At 39.7% G+C, this 15,562-nt stretch overlaps 1 protein-coding gene across 1 annotated transcript; it reads right to left on the reverse strand.

Moving 5' to 3' along the window:
- Nucleotides 1-10,398: 10,398 nt before the first annotated feature.
- umps (uridine monophosphate synthetase) lies at nucleotides 10,399-14,323 on the reverse strand (the record flags this gene model as incomplete). Its single annotated transcript, XM_079254423.1, has 10 exons — nucleotides 10,399-10,577; nucleotides 10,840-10,966; nucleotides 11,042-11,217; nucleotides 11,354-11,471; nucleotides 11,550-11,710; nucleotides 11,908-12,005; nucleotides 12,112-12,299; nucleotides 12,443-12,567; nucleotides 12,737-12,890; nucleotides 14,174-14,323. 10 exons carry the CDS (start codon nucleotides 14,321-14,323, stop codon nucleotides 10,399-10,401), a joined length of 1,476 nt encoding a protein of 491 aa, XP_079110549.1.
- Nucleotides 14,324-15,562: the final 1,239 nt, after the last annotated feature.

Consider the following 15,562-nt stretch of genomic DNA (forward strand, 5'->3'; position numbering starts at 1 on the left):
GGCTGCTGCTTCTCCCTCGGGGGGTTACTCTCTGGAGAAGAAAATGCTCAGTATAAAATGGATGAAGAAACAGATGACAACTGCAGCAAGAAGCTTTGAGATGGCATAGGATCAGAACAGTATTCACAGGTTGGAAACGCCACTGCATTTTTATCTGGAAGTCGATGAACGGCAATCATCTTATTAGCTGCAAGCACTGTGTTTAGTGATTTTTTTTTTTTTTAATAAAAGGAAAAAATCTGGACTAGGTCACTTTCTAAAGGTGTCTGAAGTGGAAAAGAAGTTCCATTCATATGAATTTCCATTTTCACTCAGCAGAGATTTGCCTCATTTGTTCTGTCACTTGTCTCCACATGATCTCGCAAACAGCAAATTAGATATATGAAAAGCATAAAAGATCATAAGCCGTCTTAAAGAGATGCATTCTTTCATTCAAGAGATACTAACTCTTTTGTATTTTTTTAGACTTGTGAGATAAGAAATAAAGAAACATGCCAAGTTCCAGAAAACAGTGCTTGTGTAATAATTACAGGCCAAACACAAGCGTGTCAACTAGGCAACATCCTGTTAGCTCTCATCCATAAAACACAAAGCATTCAGTGGCTTCTATGTTTTCACTGATAGCAAATCAAAGTGCATGTACAGCAGTCTATCTATCAAATGCATGAAATGGGAGCATCCTGGTGGCCGTTGGGCTCCACCCCAGTATACAGAGCTGTCTCCTTGTGTGCGGTTCCTTTGCAGCTATGTCTGATGCAGTGTGTTGAAATACTTACAGACAGTACTGAGGTGGGACAGATCCAGTATAATCAATGTCAGTGAAGAGACCCTCAGCTGCGTTTTTATAGGGCCGGGCCCCCTGGACCTGTGCCACTCCATTTGCCTAGCAGCCTTGCACACTCAGCAGCTGAGCAGGCCGGCTGAAAGGGGAGCATTAGCCTCGTGCTTTGTGGAGGCTCCAGAGCACTATTGTCCTCAGAGCCCCAAACTGACTTAGTCATCACTATGGCAGCCATGGTCAGTGGCAACCTGACCCAGGACTATACAATGGCAACGCACTGACACAACAGTTTGATTGGTGAAGCAGGATAATAGACACATTCTGGGAGCTGATCCCCTCCTCTCTCTCTGTCTCCCTCTCTGCTGTAGGTAAACTAGAAGTGGGAAAGTGGTCCAAGCATCCCACAAAGTGAGTGCCAGGGTGTGTGGCAACTTCATCTAGAGGGCAAATCTCCTTTTCCAGTGGATCTAGAAAGAGTTAGCTGGATGAAGGAACACATGGGGATTCCACACTTCTTCGCTAAATGACTGACAGATCACATTTTTCCACATGTATAGTTTTATTAATGCAATAATATAGATGTTTTGTTATAAGAAACAGGAAATAATACCAGTTAGTACTGGCTGAGAGATTAAATGAAAAGTATGAAATGGAAAAACAGCAAACAACAAAAAGTATCAGAATATTTGAGTTTTACTGAACAATGCGTGCACATTTTTTTCAGCTTATGTCAACTTTTAAACACCCAGATAATTTGTTTGTGTAACATGCTCACATTAAATAATATTTCATGGAGTGTTCACATGTTGTTTAAAGCTTTTGAAAATATGATAAGTGAAATATTCTTTCATTAATCGACACATGAGCTCAATTGAAAGCAATACAGTCGTTGCCTTTGAAGTTTTACACTGCAATATTTACATGTCCGAATAAGTTTGTTTTATTGATCATTCATGGCAGTAACAGCAGCATCCCTGGTGTTGTGAGCTCTGTGATGTATTTTCCTGTAGAGGTAATGACATCTAGTGGTGAACATGTTTGTTACATTTATGTCACCAAATCATATAAACTTTCCATCTTCTTCAATAACTTCTGTTTTCATGCTTTTGATGTTCATGCTGATAAAGTGCTTTAAATTAAAATGGATTATTGTAAAAATAACAGGCATGTTCTTTTAAAAATTAATGGATAGTTTTATTTTCATTGTGCCTGCGTGAATATACTATATTGCTTACTTAACATTTAGACGATCAGTCAATTTCCTGCTGCCAGGAACATCAACAACTATGCAGCCATGTGTGCAGCCTGGAGGATATTACTGAGTGAATGTCTCTTCCCTATGCCTAAATGCTTTATACAGTGTAGTTCTTGGTTACTTTGGTCATATGCACAGTGAGTGTTTGTGTATCTGTGTGCCTTTCACCTGTGGGGCATGTGTGCTGTTTACTTGTATGAACAGCTTTCTCTTTGTCCTCTGTTAACCCATTCATTGTCCTTCTCTCTGCATCTGTGTGCATTAGTGTGTGTCACCCTGCTTGGCCCCAGAGCAGGTGATGAGCAGGTGAAAGGAAAGGCTTATATAGACACAGATGTTATGTGTGTGTGTGTCTGTGTGTGTTCTGTGTGTGTTCTTGCATTACACATGGGGAGGGGTATAATTTTGTTTACCTTGATACACTGTTTCAACCTGCCTCCCTTTTGAAGACAAAGAGGAGGCCGACATCATGGTAACTTTCAATTATGTACATGATTCAATTGTAAGGTATCTGCAGTACTGTCAAGCATGATAAAATGAAGATTTTACTGTATATCCAAACGTATATATTTATGTACTTGCAGTAGATCTTTCCTCTTTTTTTTACCTAATCTGATAAGAGTCATTGGCTGCATGCACACACAAACACAAAAGTTTATCAAACTACGTTATGTTGACGAGATGCATTAAATTTCTTTCACTGGGTAGTCTAACCCAAACCACAGCTTCAATCTTCATCAGTACCTCGTGCCTAATCCTCATTTTAATCTACACTTCACTCCTGACTTTAGTCAGGACCTTGGAAATTATATTTAGTCTCAGCTGACCTTTGATCTTTATGAGGAATACTAGTCTCCAGTTTATGACGGAAACTCTCCCACTTTGGAACACAATGAGTACACACACACACAGTGTCACACACATGCACCTTATTTCCCTTTGAAATACAGCTGGGAGGTTGGGATTTGCATGTGTGAGGGGCAGTGTCGTCCATCAGCACAGAGCCTGTACTGTATGGTTCTATTTTGAATCCCTATCTGGCTGTATAACACAACCCTCCATGTGTTTTAACTGGTCAGATGACTCATCCCGTCTGCTGGTGGTACACTGCAAACACGTTACACACTGGTCATCCCTTAAACCTGCTGTGAAATACAGAAACAGCTGTTTGATGCTGGAACAGCTGCAACTGATTAGTTAATGATGACATTTACAGTTTTAACAATACAGACCGCGTTAGTAGGCTAATTATCAGAGAGGGACATTGAGTCAAAAAGGATTTCGGGAAAACAAGCACATATAGTACATCATACATACAAATATAAAATAGTTACCAAGAATAATTTTCATAAGGATGCAGCCACATATTGATGAATCATGAACATGAATACCATCCTCCACAACCATGAGGATGGCAGAAAGCTTTGCTTGTTTGCTTGTGTTTAGCAGGCAACACTTCCAGAGAGCAGGATCTCCGTAATCCAAGTCTCCTTCTCAAAATCTGGAGTTAAATCTGGATACTGCTTGAATAGCTGAACCCAGCTTCCTGAGATGCACCATTTGGTTCTACACCTCTATTAAAATTACCACATTACACCCCTACATACAACCAAAACAGGCATCATCCGAAACTGAACCTTTCTCTTATGTAATTAAAGAGAATAATGGTTAAAAAGACAGTTGTTATTGTCAGTCATATCTAAAATACCTTAATGTGCAAAGTCAAGGTTTACTCTTACACCCTCACTGCTTCCTTTTATTGAAAAGGCTTTCAAAGTCTGCTGACTGATTTAAAAAAGCAACAACACAGAGTCCTTTACTACCGGTACTCACACATTCACACTGATGAAATTAAGAATAAAATAAAAATGAAAGCAGTTTAACTACATAATATATCATTTGATTGTGTAAAAATGTGTTTCATTACTGCTGGCTTTTACATGTGAGTCTGAACTATTTGAATAGTTAGTGAGAGCACTTGCACATGTATGCAAGCAAGTCTGAATGCAAGTGCACACACACACACACACACACACACACACACACACACACACACACACTCATGCAACTATTTGTATATCTACACACAAGCACGCTGACATGCAGATTGCCCTGAATAAATGCTCTCCTTCAGGTGGAACGTTACCATGGAAACTAATCCAGGTAAGGATGATGTGAGCAGGACATCTGCTCGTGCCGCCTCCACTTGTCCCCGCTGTTCTCTGACCGGACACCGAAGCAGCTGAACACAACAACATGGAGAAACCTTAAATAGGTAACAATATCGTCTGCAGGAGCATTCATGAGCCAATGTTGGTGACGTAAACAGGAAGATGGAAAGATTAAACTGTGACGACAGGCGCGCATATGCTGTTGGCAGCCATTTATATGAGCAACAGTTTGTACACAAAACAGACAAATATAGGAATCAACAAAGAAGAAAGTTGTTACAGCAATCATAACAATTTATTCAACAAAATTTTCTGAAATCACTCAGCCGTTGAAATTTCAGTTTAATCCTGTAGAACTCATTTACAGCTAAAACGTCTACGAGCAAAAGTGTGGAAGAGCCACCTGGGAAAGGGAACATGCCTGGGGCATTTGCATGAGTCCATTATCAGTAACTGTCAGAGGAAACAGCACATAGCCTACAGGCAGCACACACACACACGCGCGCGCGCGCGCGCGAATGGACACACACTATGATGACCTCTGAGAAGCACTACTCCATTTACAGATAGCACCATAGAGTTGGACAGGCACCACAAATGCAATCATGCTCTTGCTGCACAGATACAAACAAGGCTGCTAATGATACAGTCTGCTCCTGCAGAAAAGAGGTCATGGGGTCATAGCTTGGAATAATGACATGAAATTGGGATGAAAACTCTGGTTTTGTGAATTTATTTCATGAGGTGTGCAATTATCTTCCTGTGTTGTGGAGGGAAGCTGATGAAAAGGGAAAGAAATAAGCTTGGGAGGAGTAGTATGATGGATGGGAAATAGACATATGTGCAGTCAAAACACAATTTGATCCAGCAGAAAAGGGTGCAGGTTCCTGGTGCATAATGTGTGTTAAAAAAAAAACCACATCTGTCTTGGATTTCACTTCTATACAAATCAAACATCTTAGTTTATCATTATGTTAGTAGTATTGTGTTTGTGTGACGTGCATGTGTTTCACCTTTTAAGAAACACTGAAATAAAACTTCTCCATGGCAACATGATCAAGTTTCATTAATTTTTACACATATCATTTAGTGTCCTTTAGGTAATCCTTCTCAAACATTGCATCCTAGACTGCAATGCCATTTCAGCCTTCAGTTATCACCCAATGTTTTAGTAAGAACAATTTATTGCTGTTAATAAGGAAAACATCAGGTCTTAATGATTATGTGCATGGTTTGGTTCTGGGTGGTTATGCGACAGATGGCTAAGCCTACGTATTGAATCCCAAACAAATGATCTGCACTCTTACACAGCTCCTGGAGGTGGAAGGACGGGTGTAGCAACGGCAGAGACCAGTTGGGACAGCAGGGTAACCAGGATACTGAGGAGTGTGAGCTTTGCCGTCCTCTGCCTTTAAACAAATATTGACCAGAGATTTAAGCAGAGGCAAATAGGTTCTCAGGTGAAGAGTGACATGTCTGGGCGAGGGACAGGCTTTCTTGTGATGTCGTTTGTAGGGTGATGAAACATGCATGACGTGGGTTTTTGTTGCTGTTTTTTTTTTCCTAATGAGGAGTGATGCGTATAACGATATTAAGGACCAGAAGTACAAGAATATTAAATGTGAGCATGACAGTGAATATGCTGAACTGCTGTACAAAAATGCAAAGTTTGTTTTCTTGCAGAGCATATATGCGATGGTTGGATAGATGGGGGGGGGGGGGGGTTTCCCTCTTTCTCAGATTGACATGGCCATGTTTCTTTATACGGTTAAGATTGTGACTTCAAATCCACTTTTATGTAAATAAAGTGAAATAAAATATCTGTTGTAGTGATGAACTAATTCCCCAAACAATTCCCTGTAAAGACTTTTAAAGCCAACATAAGGAAGAAAATTTACTAATTAATGGAAGAGGTACTTTTACTTTTAGTTGAATACTTCATCATAGTACCCAGATGACAGATGGCTTGTGTTTGATGTCTATTGTGTGTGTGTGGTTAATGTTTAGTTAATGATTAACAAAACCTCCCATTCAGACCATCTTTCTGCACTCTGAAGCTTGCCTGAGGTCTCGTTTCATGACGTAAAGGATTGGTAGTGATGAACATGCTCCCCCCCCCCCGCTGTCATCATGAATGTGCCAAAGGGAAAATGATTATCAGAAGTACACTGAAGAGAGATAAAGAGATTATCACCCCTATCATGGTAAATGTCAACCTTTTCCGCACACAGCCAGTGATGTCTTCCTGAGGCAATTACACTCATGCAGACAGGTACAACCAATTGATTTTAAAAAAAATTACAGATCACATTGACTTTTTCTCTCTACCAGTTACAGTCATCATGTCTGTCACTTCTGGTCTAACAGCACAGGTTCTGCAAGACCGTAAATGGCTTTGAGACCGAAAGTCACAGTTTTGTTTGCTTTTTTTTTTTTTACTTTAACAGAAAAACAAGAACATATAAAGCATGTTGGATACAAGCAGCTACATATTGGATCAGAACAGACAGACACTGAGCCACAAAAACAAACTGCTATTTCCTGCCTTTACAGCATTGCCTGCAGGCAGCTGTATGCAAATAAGACAATGTACCTGTTCAGTGAAATATAGGCTGGGTTACAACACACCTGCTGTCTGTTACTTATCATTATGATATCTCAGCACTAAAATGTTGATGCATTTTCTTTATACACTGAAGAATTCTGTAGTCTTTAATTGAACCAACTCTCCTCTGTGCTCCTGCGTGGTAGCAATACCTGGCCTTAGGTTAAAAAAAAAAACAAAAAAAAAAAAACACCAACTTTGCTTTGACAATTCCCTTTTAAAACGAGTCTGTGGGTTTGAACAAGTCTTTATACTGCCAAACAACATTCATCTTCTTTTGTGGCTGATAAGTTTTGTGTCTTTTCCAGTTGCCAACCCGCATCTGCGTAACGCGAGCCGAACGAACAAAACTTCATCTTCAGGTATTGTACGTGAGGCTCAACGTGAGGCAAATACGGGACTAAGAGGAGGAAAGTCACAGAACCCGTCAAAGTGTGATGCCGCTCCATGGAGGCATCGTGCTGCGCGCGCGACACCTGGCTCTCATCCTGTCACCCTTTGGGGAAAAATAGGTGGGAGAGAAAGAAAAGGAGCGAAAGTTAGGATTCATGGGGAGATGAATGCTCTGCGTGAAACGACGGCCTACCTTTGGAGAGAGCAAAGCTGTAACTTGTGCGCAACTTTGGTTCTTACCTTTCCCACGCACGGAGTGTGTTCTTATGTGTAACAGGTAGTCTACACACCTTTTATACCTCTACTCTCTCTCTTTCTCTCTCTCTCTCTCTCTCTCTCTCTCTCTTCTTCCTTTCTTTCTCCTCCCCTTGAAGTGGATCCTGCGGGCGCGCACAGACACCTGTCGCATGGTGCGTTTCTCTGATCCAATATTGACATAAAGAGGGAGAGGTGCATGTATGTGTTTGGCAGGCGGTCAGACACGCAAACGCAAACACATTCATGCACACATGCACGCGCGAAATGAATTATTCCAAAGCTCCCTCCCTCCTTCTTCTCCTCCTCTGTGCCAGGCAACGGCGTGCGTGACCTGTGCGCCCACGCTGAGCCGGGAAGGCCTCATTGTGAGGTAGCTACCTGGCGACCTGCTTATGGTGACTGACTGCGCCTGTTTTATCATCATTTTCATACGGTTTGCCTTGCAAATAACTATATTGTGCTGACGACTCACTTTGTTCCCATTGGGGGAAGCTTATTATGGATCCTGCTGATGTTGTGGGGGAAATGTTGGCAGTTTAAATGTTTCAGTGAAGGAGAAAAACAATGTAATCCACACAGGCACATAATTCTTACTTGAATTATAGTTTTTATTAGTGCTAAATATTTTTAGCTTACCTTATTTTCTTGGATATTTTCTTTCAGTCTGGATATACAGCTGTTGGTTTCCTATAAATGAGTGAAATGTAGTTTAAATTTATCATTATATTAAGAGGAAAAGCAATCCAAGTATCCAACAGCAACAAGCTCATCAGAAAACGGCGGGCTTTTCATTTAAAAGGACACTTAATATACCATATAATATACCAGTTAAGTATAAACAGTATATTAGGCAAGCTACTTACTACAGTACATACTTGATACCTTCCATATATTTTGTTGTTGGAGTTTTAAGTCATAAGAAGCAAATCTGATTCTGCTTTTTAAGCTTGTCTGAAATTGATATTGTAAGTTTTGAATTTACAATTTTATGCATAATGTTTAGAACATCACCACTTGCAGAGACAACTTAAAAACAAACCACACGGATGACTTTTTGTCATGTGGTGGCTCCAAACTGGAACATATGAGACATACAGACAGACAAATAAAAAATTAAAACTGTTTTCTGAATTGTTTCTGGATTTTTATACATTATTTTGTGTAGTTAGGTTAATGAAAAGCGTGCATTCAAAGTTTTAAAATCAAACAATATAAAACATTAAATCAAATGATGCTATTAATTATTGCCATCGTTTTAAACAAATATTTTCAGTCACTGAAAGTATCTTGGTTTCAAAGTTATGCTTAAGTTTATTTCATTGGCCAAGGACTAAACAAGTTTCTTCCCATAATCTAGCTGATGAATTTGATCACCCTGAATGTACATGCAATGTATAAAGTTTATCTAACATAGTTCTTAATTCTACAAATGTACCAACTCTATGAAACTTACAATTCTTTATTCATCTTAACTGAATAAAATGCTAATCTTCTAAACTTTAGATGTTCCTTGTCACAACTCGTATGTCTCATCACCGTGTCATTCTTCATCTACCCAACAAATCATTAAAGGAAAAATAAACTATAATCTTTAAACTGTTTCCTCGTACTTAGATTTTTGTTTAAACAAATTTATATCAGGTCAGTTTGGGAAAAAAACAGAAATCAAATGCTGATTATCAGAATTTTAATGGACAAGTATTGCTCACAAAGGTAGAACACAAGAAAAAATGTCCAAAATTAGTCACTGTGTGTATCTTCCCTGTAAATCTGCTAACACAGTAGGTTTGCAATATTCATGACATCTTTTTAGAATTACTTTCGGTCTCATTTGACAAAAAAAAAAACAAAAAAAAAAAAACAGTCCTTAACATTATGTCTTTAGCCTAAGAAAAAGCTTAAACACAGTCACAGTAAGAGAAGAAATGTCATCAAGTAAACCCAGGAGGACAACACTGAGTCAAACATGAAATGGTTCTGTGCAGCCATCTCGGTACAAATGTAACATTTGTTATGGGTTGTAGAGCAAAGTGGATTTCATCTTCCCATAAACACTCTTTATAAACCAGAAGACCCATCTTATGACATTTTGCCAGATTTCAGTTTGCATTATTTTAAATGAAATATGGACGGTACAAATTGGTCCTTATCAATAAATTCACAATAATCTGTCACACTGATCACAGGGATCCATTTACAAAAGAAAATGTTGAAAAAGCTGACAAATAAAATAATCAAACAGGCTGCTTGTTCAGCTGCTTCAGACGCTGTAATGTTGAAACCCCAAAATGAATTACTTTGAGAAAAGATGTTGATGGTTGAGGAGTCAAAGAGCAGCAAAAACAAATAATGCCTCAAATCATCCATACGCTGGAAAATGCTTTGAATTTTAAACTAAACATTTTATGGTTGAAAAGAATCAGTCTCGCTCACTCTTAGCTGTTTTACACATCTGGGTCTGGAGTATGAGAAGTGATACAAAAATAATAAACAGCAATGGTGGATTTATGATTAATAAACATCTTTACTGGTAGCTGAAGTCTTATTGCTTTATCAGACAAATCATCAAGGAACATTGATAGTTCACAAGAGATAAGAAAAATAAAACTACTTTTAAAAAAATAATCATTAGGAGAGATGAGTTTGTAACATTTTGACTGATCATTTTCCACCATAACAAGTCAGTTTAGTCTAAATGCACGTTGTAAAACTGGTGGGATACACCTCAGAAGGAAAGTAATATCTTCCTAACTGGGAGGTTGTGCATTAACAGGTACAGCTTCTGATGTACTGCACAGATTCCCATCTCTACATGTCTACATATCGCTTCTGGCTGGGGTGACCACAAACACTTGTGTTTTCCTGTAAAGGTTCTTACAGATGGAGTTTCAACTGAACATTACATTATGATAATGCAAATTCTACTCCTGAGTTCTTACTGAGCGCTCTGGCTCACTCTCTTTGCGTACGCATCCCAGCCTGATTTTCTGTACAACTCAGCAGCTTTCAGCCTATCAGAAGCCTGCAAGATGCCTCGTCCCACAATGATGACGTCTGAGCCTTTAGTGTAGACGACCTCCTCTGGAGAGGTGTACTGTTGACCAAACGAATCTCCTGGAGGGTGTAGGAAGATGCAGAGAAATGGAAAACAATGGTAAGGGATGGATAATGGAAATAGTGCCAGCGGATTCAGCTATTATTTCTGGTGCTACAGCTCCACACTGTGTTATAAAGGTGTCATTACACACACACACTATAATAAAACTGAAAACTATTACAACATCTTAAAACTCTCAAAACATCAGACTTTATCCACATTTTTATTTAAGTACATTAACGCTAAAATTTTAGATATAAGCTAGAATATTATCAATACTTTTTAACTTGCCTCCAGTTTGCATTTGCACACCAGGAGTCATGTGGATGAACTCCGGTTTCTGTGTGATCTTAGAGCTGCAGATGAATCCAAACACAAAGTCTGAGTACTGCTCAGCCATCTCCAGCTGTAAAGACAGAACAGAAGCAAATTTCAATAAACAACCGACTGTTAGCAAACGTAAAAGCAGACGTGTGCTTACCGCAGCCTTTGTGTATTCACCGGTAGCCAGAGATCCCCGAGAGCTCATCTGTGCAATGAGTAAGCATCCATGACCCAGAGGCTTTCCTACAGCACGCAGACCCTCCACAACGCCGGGCCCAGGCACAGCATGAGCGTTCACTACGTGGGACCAGGAGGAGATCTGGTACAATCCACCTGGAGAACAGTCAGGACTATTTTAAACATTATCCAGGCACCCATTTTTTAAAAAGAAAAGTATCTGTAGAAATGTTATATATAACTGAGCAATTTACATGATATTTATATAAAATCACAAAGGAAAACCTGTCACCTTCATACTGATGTTTGACTGTGTTTCCTATGTCAGCAAACTTGCGATCTTCAAATATGAGAAAGTTATGTTCCTGAGCCAAAGCTTGTAGCTTCTGACTGCAGGGCGCCGAGTAGTCCTGTCAGCACACATGACAATCAGGGACATCCGTTCATTTGTTCTCATTAAGGTTCCACAGTTTTGCTTGTTATTGTACCTTCAGGATGTCTATGTGGGTCTTTAACATGCAGATCTTTGGACCAAGAGACTCTGCCAGCTGGAGCAGTTCCTCGCTGCTGGTCACGTCCGCAGACACACAGAGGTTCGACTGCTTTTCCTCCATGATACTCAGCAGCTTTGATGCCAGAGGGTGAATATCTGTGGAGAAAGTGCAGTACTAGGTGGAGATATTTTCAGATCTGGAAGGAAGGAAGGGAGGAAAGGAAGAAAGAAACAAACAAAAAACAAGGAAGAAAGAAACAAACAAACAAACAAGAAACAAACAAAAGAAAGAAAGTGAGAAAAAGAAACAAAGAAAGAAAGAAAGACAGAAAAAGAAAAAGAAATGTACATACTTGGTAACTTGGCTCTATCAGTGTAGCCCAGCTCACGCTTCAGTTCCACACACGGCTTCTTGCTGGCTGGAACTTCACTCCCGTTTTCCTTTTTCGGCCTGAAAAAGGAGCAAAACGAATGTTTCATTCAGGAGTTTTTCCAGAAATATGGATACACTCAGGTAACACTAACTAACTACTTTCCGTCAGATGGGAAAAATAAACCTGTAAGTGTTGTTGTCCAGGATGAACTTGCGGACACTCTGAGCGGTTTGCGCATCGATGCGTTCAGCTTCAAGCAGCACGCTGAGCAGCTTGAACATGGAGATGATGGGAAGGAGCCGGATTCCGTGAGAAGCCAACATTTCCACACCGCCTTGCTCTCTATCCATTAGTACAACTGCGTCTGTCACCTTGAACAAGACAAAAAAGAATAAAAAATATCACTCCATGTGGGGGGTTAACTTGAAATTATTCAACATTTTTTTCTGCATGATATCATGTTTTTCTAACGACGGAAATCTTTTATTTCTTCTTCTTTTCTGTTATTTTGCACCTTTAGTCCTTCTCTGTTGAGCACTTCTGCCGTCTCCAGGATGCTGCTGCCACTGGTCACTGTGTCCTCAATGATCAGACATGTATCTCCAGCCTGAAATGATCCCTCCACCAGTCGCTTTGTTCCTACAGCAGGATTGTATGAAGAGAATTAGTCCCCCTGCCAGACAAAACACCATTCTCTGTCCATCATAAGTCAAAAACAGAAGCAGCAAAGCTTTCAGGGATCATAGCGTAGCAATTACAAACAGATCCAAGGTCTCTGCTTTTTGAGAGCTTGATAAATTCTGCCTACCATAGTCCTTGGCCTCCTTCCGCCTGATGAGCATAGGAAGTTCATGTGTTGAGCAGATGATGGTGGCTAAAGGAAGGGCTGTGTATGGAACTCCACACACCGAGTCAAACTGAAGACCTTCTTCTTGCACACGTTGGTAAATGAGCTTCGCCACCTGCCAATTCAAGAAAAAAGGTTTGCTTTTACAAAATGATCAGAATTTCAGTACAATATGGGTTACATGTGTATTAAATGTGCAGCTTGAGCCCCACTCCATCCCAGTCAATCTTTCTCTGAGTCCTTGGTCACAATACTGCACACTTTGCCTCCAGGGTCAACACTGTTGGTGCGTTTGGTGATGACATGAGGGAGTGATGGGACAAAGTCAGTTTGTGCAAACTGGCTGCCATGTTTCCCAGGCAGCTGTGCCTACACATGTAGCTTACCACCACCAGTGTGTCACTGGACTGTTACCAAATAATGGATTCATTGTAAAGCACTTGGCGGGGAAAAAACACAATATAAATTAAATGTCATTATTGTAATTATCAAACATTGCATATGGATCCCCATAAGGGTGAAGACAAGACAGCATTTGCAACTGAAAAAAATTCATAGAAATCTATGGAGATTTCTGCATGTTAGTAATACTCTAAAAGAGCAATGTGGTTAATCAAATTTACTGCAAAACACTGCCTTGCATCGAGAACTTATCAACAAGGTGGTGAAATGCCAGGAAAACTGGATCACTAACTCATTTAAAAAAGATCTTGGTGCACGTTTATAAATCACCTCAGCTCTTTTGTGGCGAGAAATGAGAGGTAACGGGAGCTTTCCTCAAAATCATGGGTTATTAACCCTCAACCCTGACAGATTTTACCTGGACTCTGCTGTCTTTGCACTATTTACATCACAGTCTCAACCCATTGAAAATTTGCTACATTATAATCTCTTAGATTTTACCATGTTTTTGTTCATCTTAAATATAGCTTGCTTGTGTGCACTGCACAGGCAAGAGTTTTACCTGTAGCTTGTCAATCTGATCCAATGGAAACCAGTGTACATTTCCACTGTTATGACTTCAGACAACAGCATCAGTTCATGCATTTGCAAACAGTTTAATCGTATTGGCATTTTGTCAGATCCTGATTGTTAACTGCTGTCGAGACAAAAAGGCTATTGTTAGAGTAAATACATTTCTAAAGTTACTGGTGATTCAGTCAGCATCCAGTAGAGATTTATTGACGATCCACCCCTTCGACTTATGGACTCTCAAATGCTGTGTCCACGTGTTAGTTGATTTTACTTCCAATATGGAGGAATGATCCGTAATTAGAGAATATAAAAAGCTTCTGCCTTTTATTAGCGAAGCTATTATCCTCTTTTGCACATTTTCATAGATTGAAGATGCTCTAAAAGCAGAAGAGCAATGCAGCGATGAAAGCAGCACGTGTTTACCTGGTTCATGAGGGCTGGGTGGGAAACCAGAACCCTCAGATCGATGTAAATCGGTGTCAACAAGCCGCTCTTCAGCTTGTATTCTCCAAACTTCACCGCGTTCACGTCGTGAAGCTTCAGGATTAGACTGTCAATAGAAACCTCCTCCATTGTCGAGTGCTAAGGAGTTTCAACTTTTCTTCTCGCAGGCTTCAATCACCAAACCACGCGCGCACACACTCCCCTTGTGATGACAAGATGGGGGTACGTCACTTCCCTTCCAACTTTTCACATTAAGGATACTACAGGAAGATGTAGGATTTTGACTATTACTAATTTCTGTACTAACGTTGTTCTTTGTTTGTAAACATTACTGCGTCTGCATAAGTAAACTAGCATTTACAGTCTAAATAACAAGACATTTATTTTGACAAAAAAAAATACACACACACACTCACACACACACACACACACCAGACACAAACACACAAAAGCGTGTGTATGTATATAACATATCATACATACATCAAATTATTAACTGAATTCAACATTTTAACAAGCTTTACTTTTCGGCACAAACGCCAACAAGCAACTTTAAAAGTTTACAATTAAAACCGCGCTTTCATAACCGGAAGTTCTTCCTTCACGGTTTTATGCCTTCAGAATAAAAGCCTATGTGCTACGCTATGTATTTAGAAGAAAAACAGCATAGAAAAGTAAGAAAACCAGTTTCACGTAAATTTCTTTTTCCTCTATCTGTATTTGTGAGAAACCATATACCATTCGAAACCTGTTTTAATTCAATTTTAATACTGGTAATTGCATTTGTGGTTTGACCAATAGTTAAAATAAGCCAAATCCTCTGTGCCAATGCCAAACAGATTATTTTGCTATTTACTCTCATTTGGTGACATTTTTTGGATAGGATTTTTTTAGTCTAAAGAAAAACGACATACTGGTCATTTAATGATTCAGAAATAAACAGTTGCATGTGGAGGAATAAAACATTATAGACATGAGATGAACAGAAAAGGATTTATTAGAGCAGGGATCAAGATTCGAGGTCCTCGAGGACCTTGGGGATCCCTATATTAGAGAATACCTCCAGAATGTGGTAGTGGAGAGGATGGAATGAGCTGCCTGCAGGCCTAACCTCAAACACACTAAACACTTTCACATGCTGTTGGTGTCATAGTGATCAAAACTCCCACATGGTCGGATTTGCAACAAATGCTAGTTGAATAGGATGGCATCCAACAGCAGTGTGTGACTAAGCTGGTGACCGGTGTGGAGGAGGAGGTGTCAGATTGGATAACATTTCACATGCTATTGAGGCCTGCTTGTTTACATCATAAAATTACAAACATATCTTTTTTTTTCCTTCACTCTTAAATATTCCATGGCATAAAC

Source organism: Telmatherina bonti, assembly GCF_933228915.1.
Source record: "Telmatherina bonti genome assembly, chromosome: 15".
In the NCBI taxonomy this organism is placed as follows: domain Eukaryota; kingdom Metazoa; phylum Chordata; class Actinopteri; order Atheriniformes; family Telmatherinidae; genus Telmatherina; species Telmatherina bonti.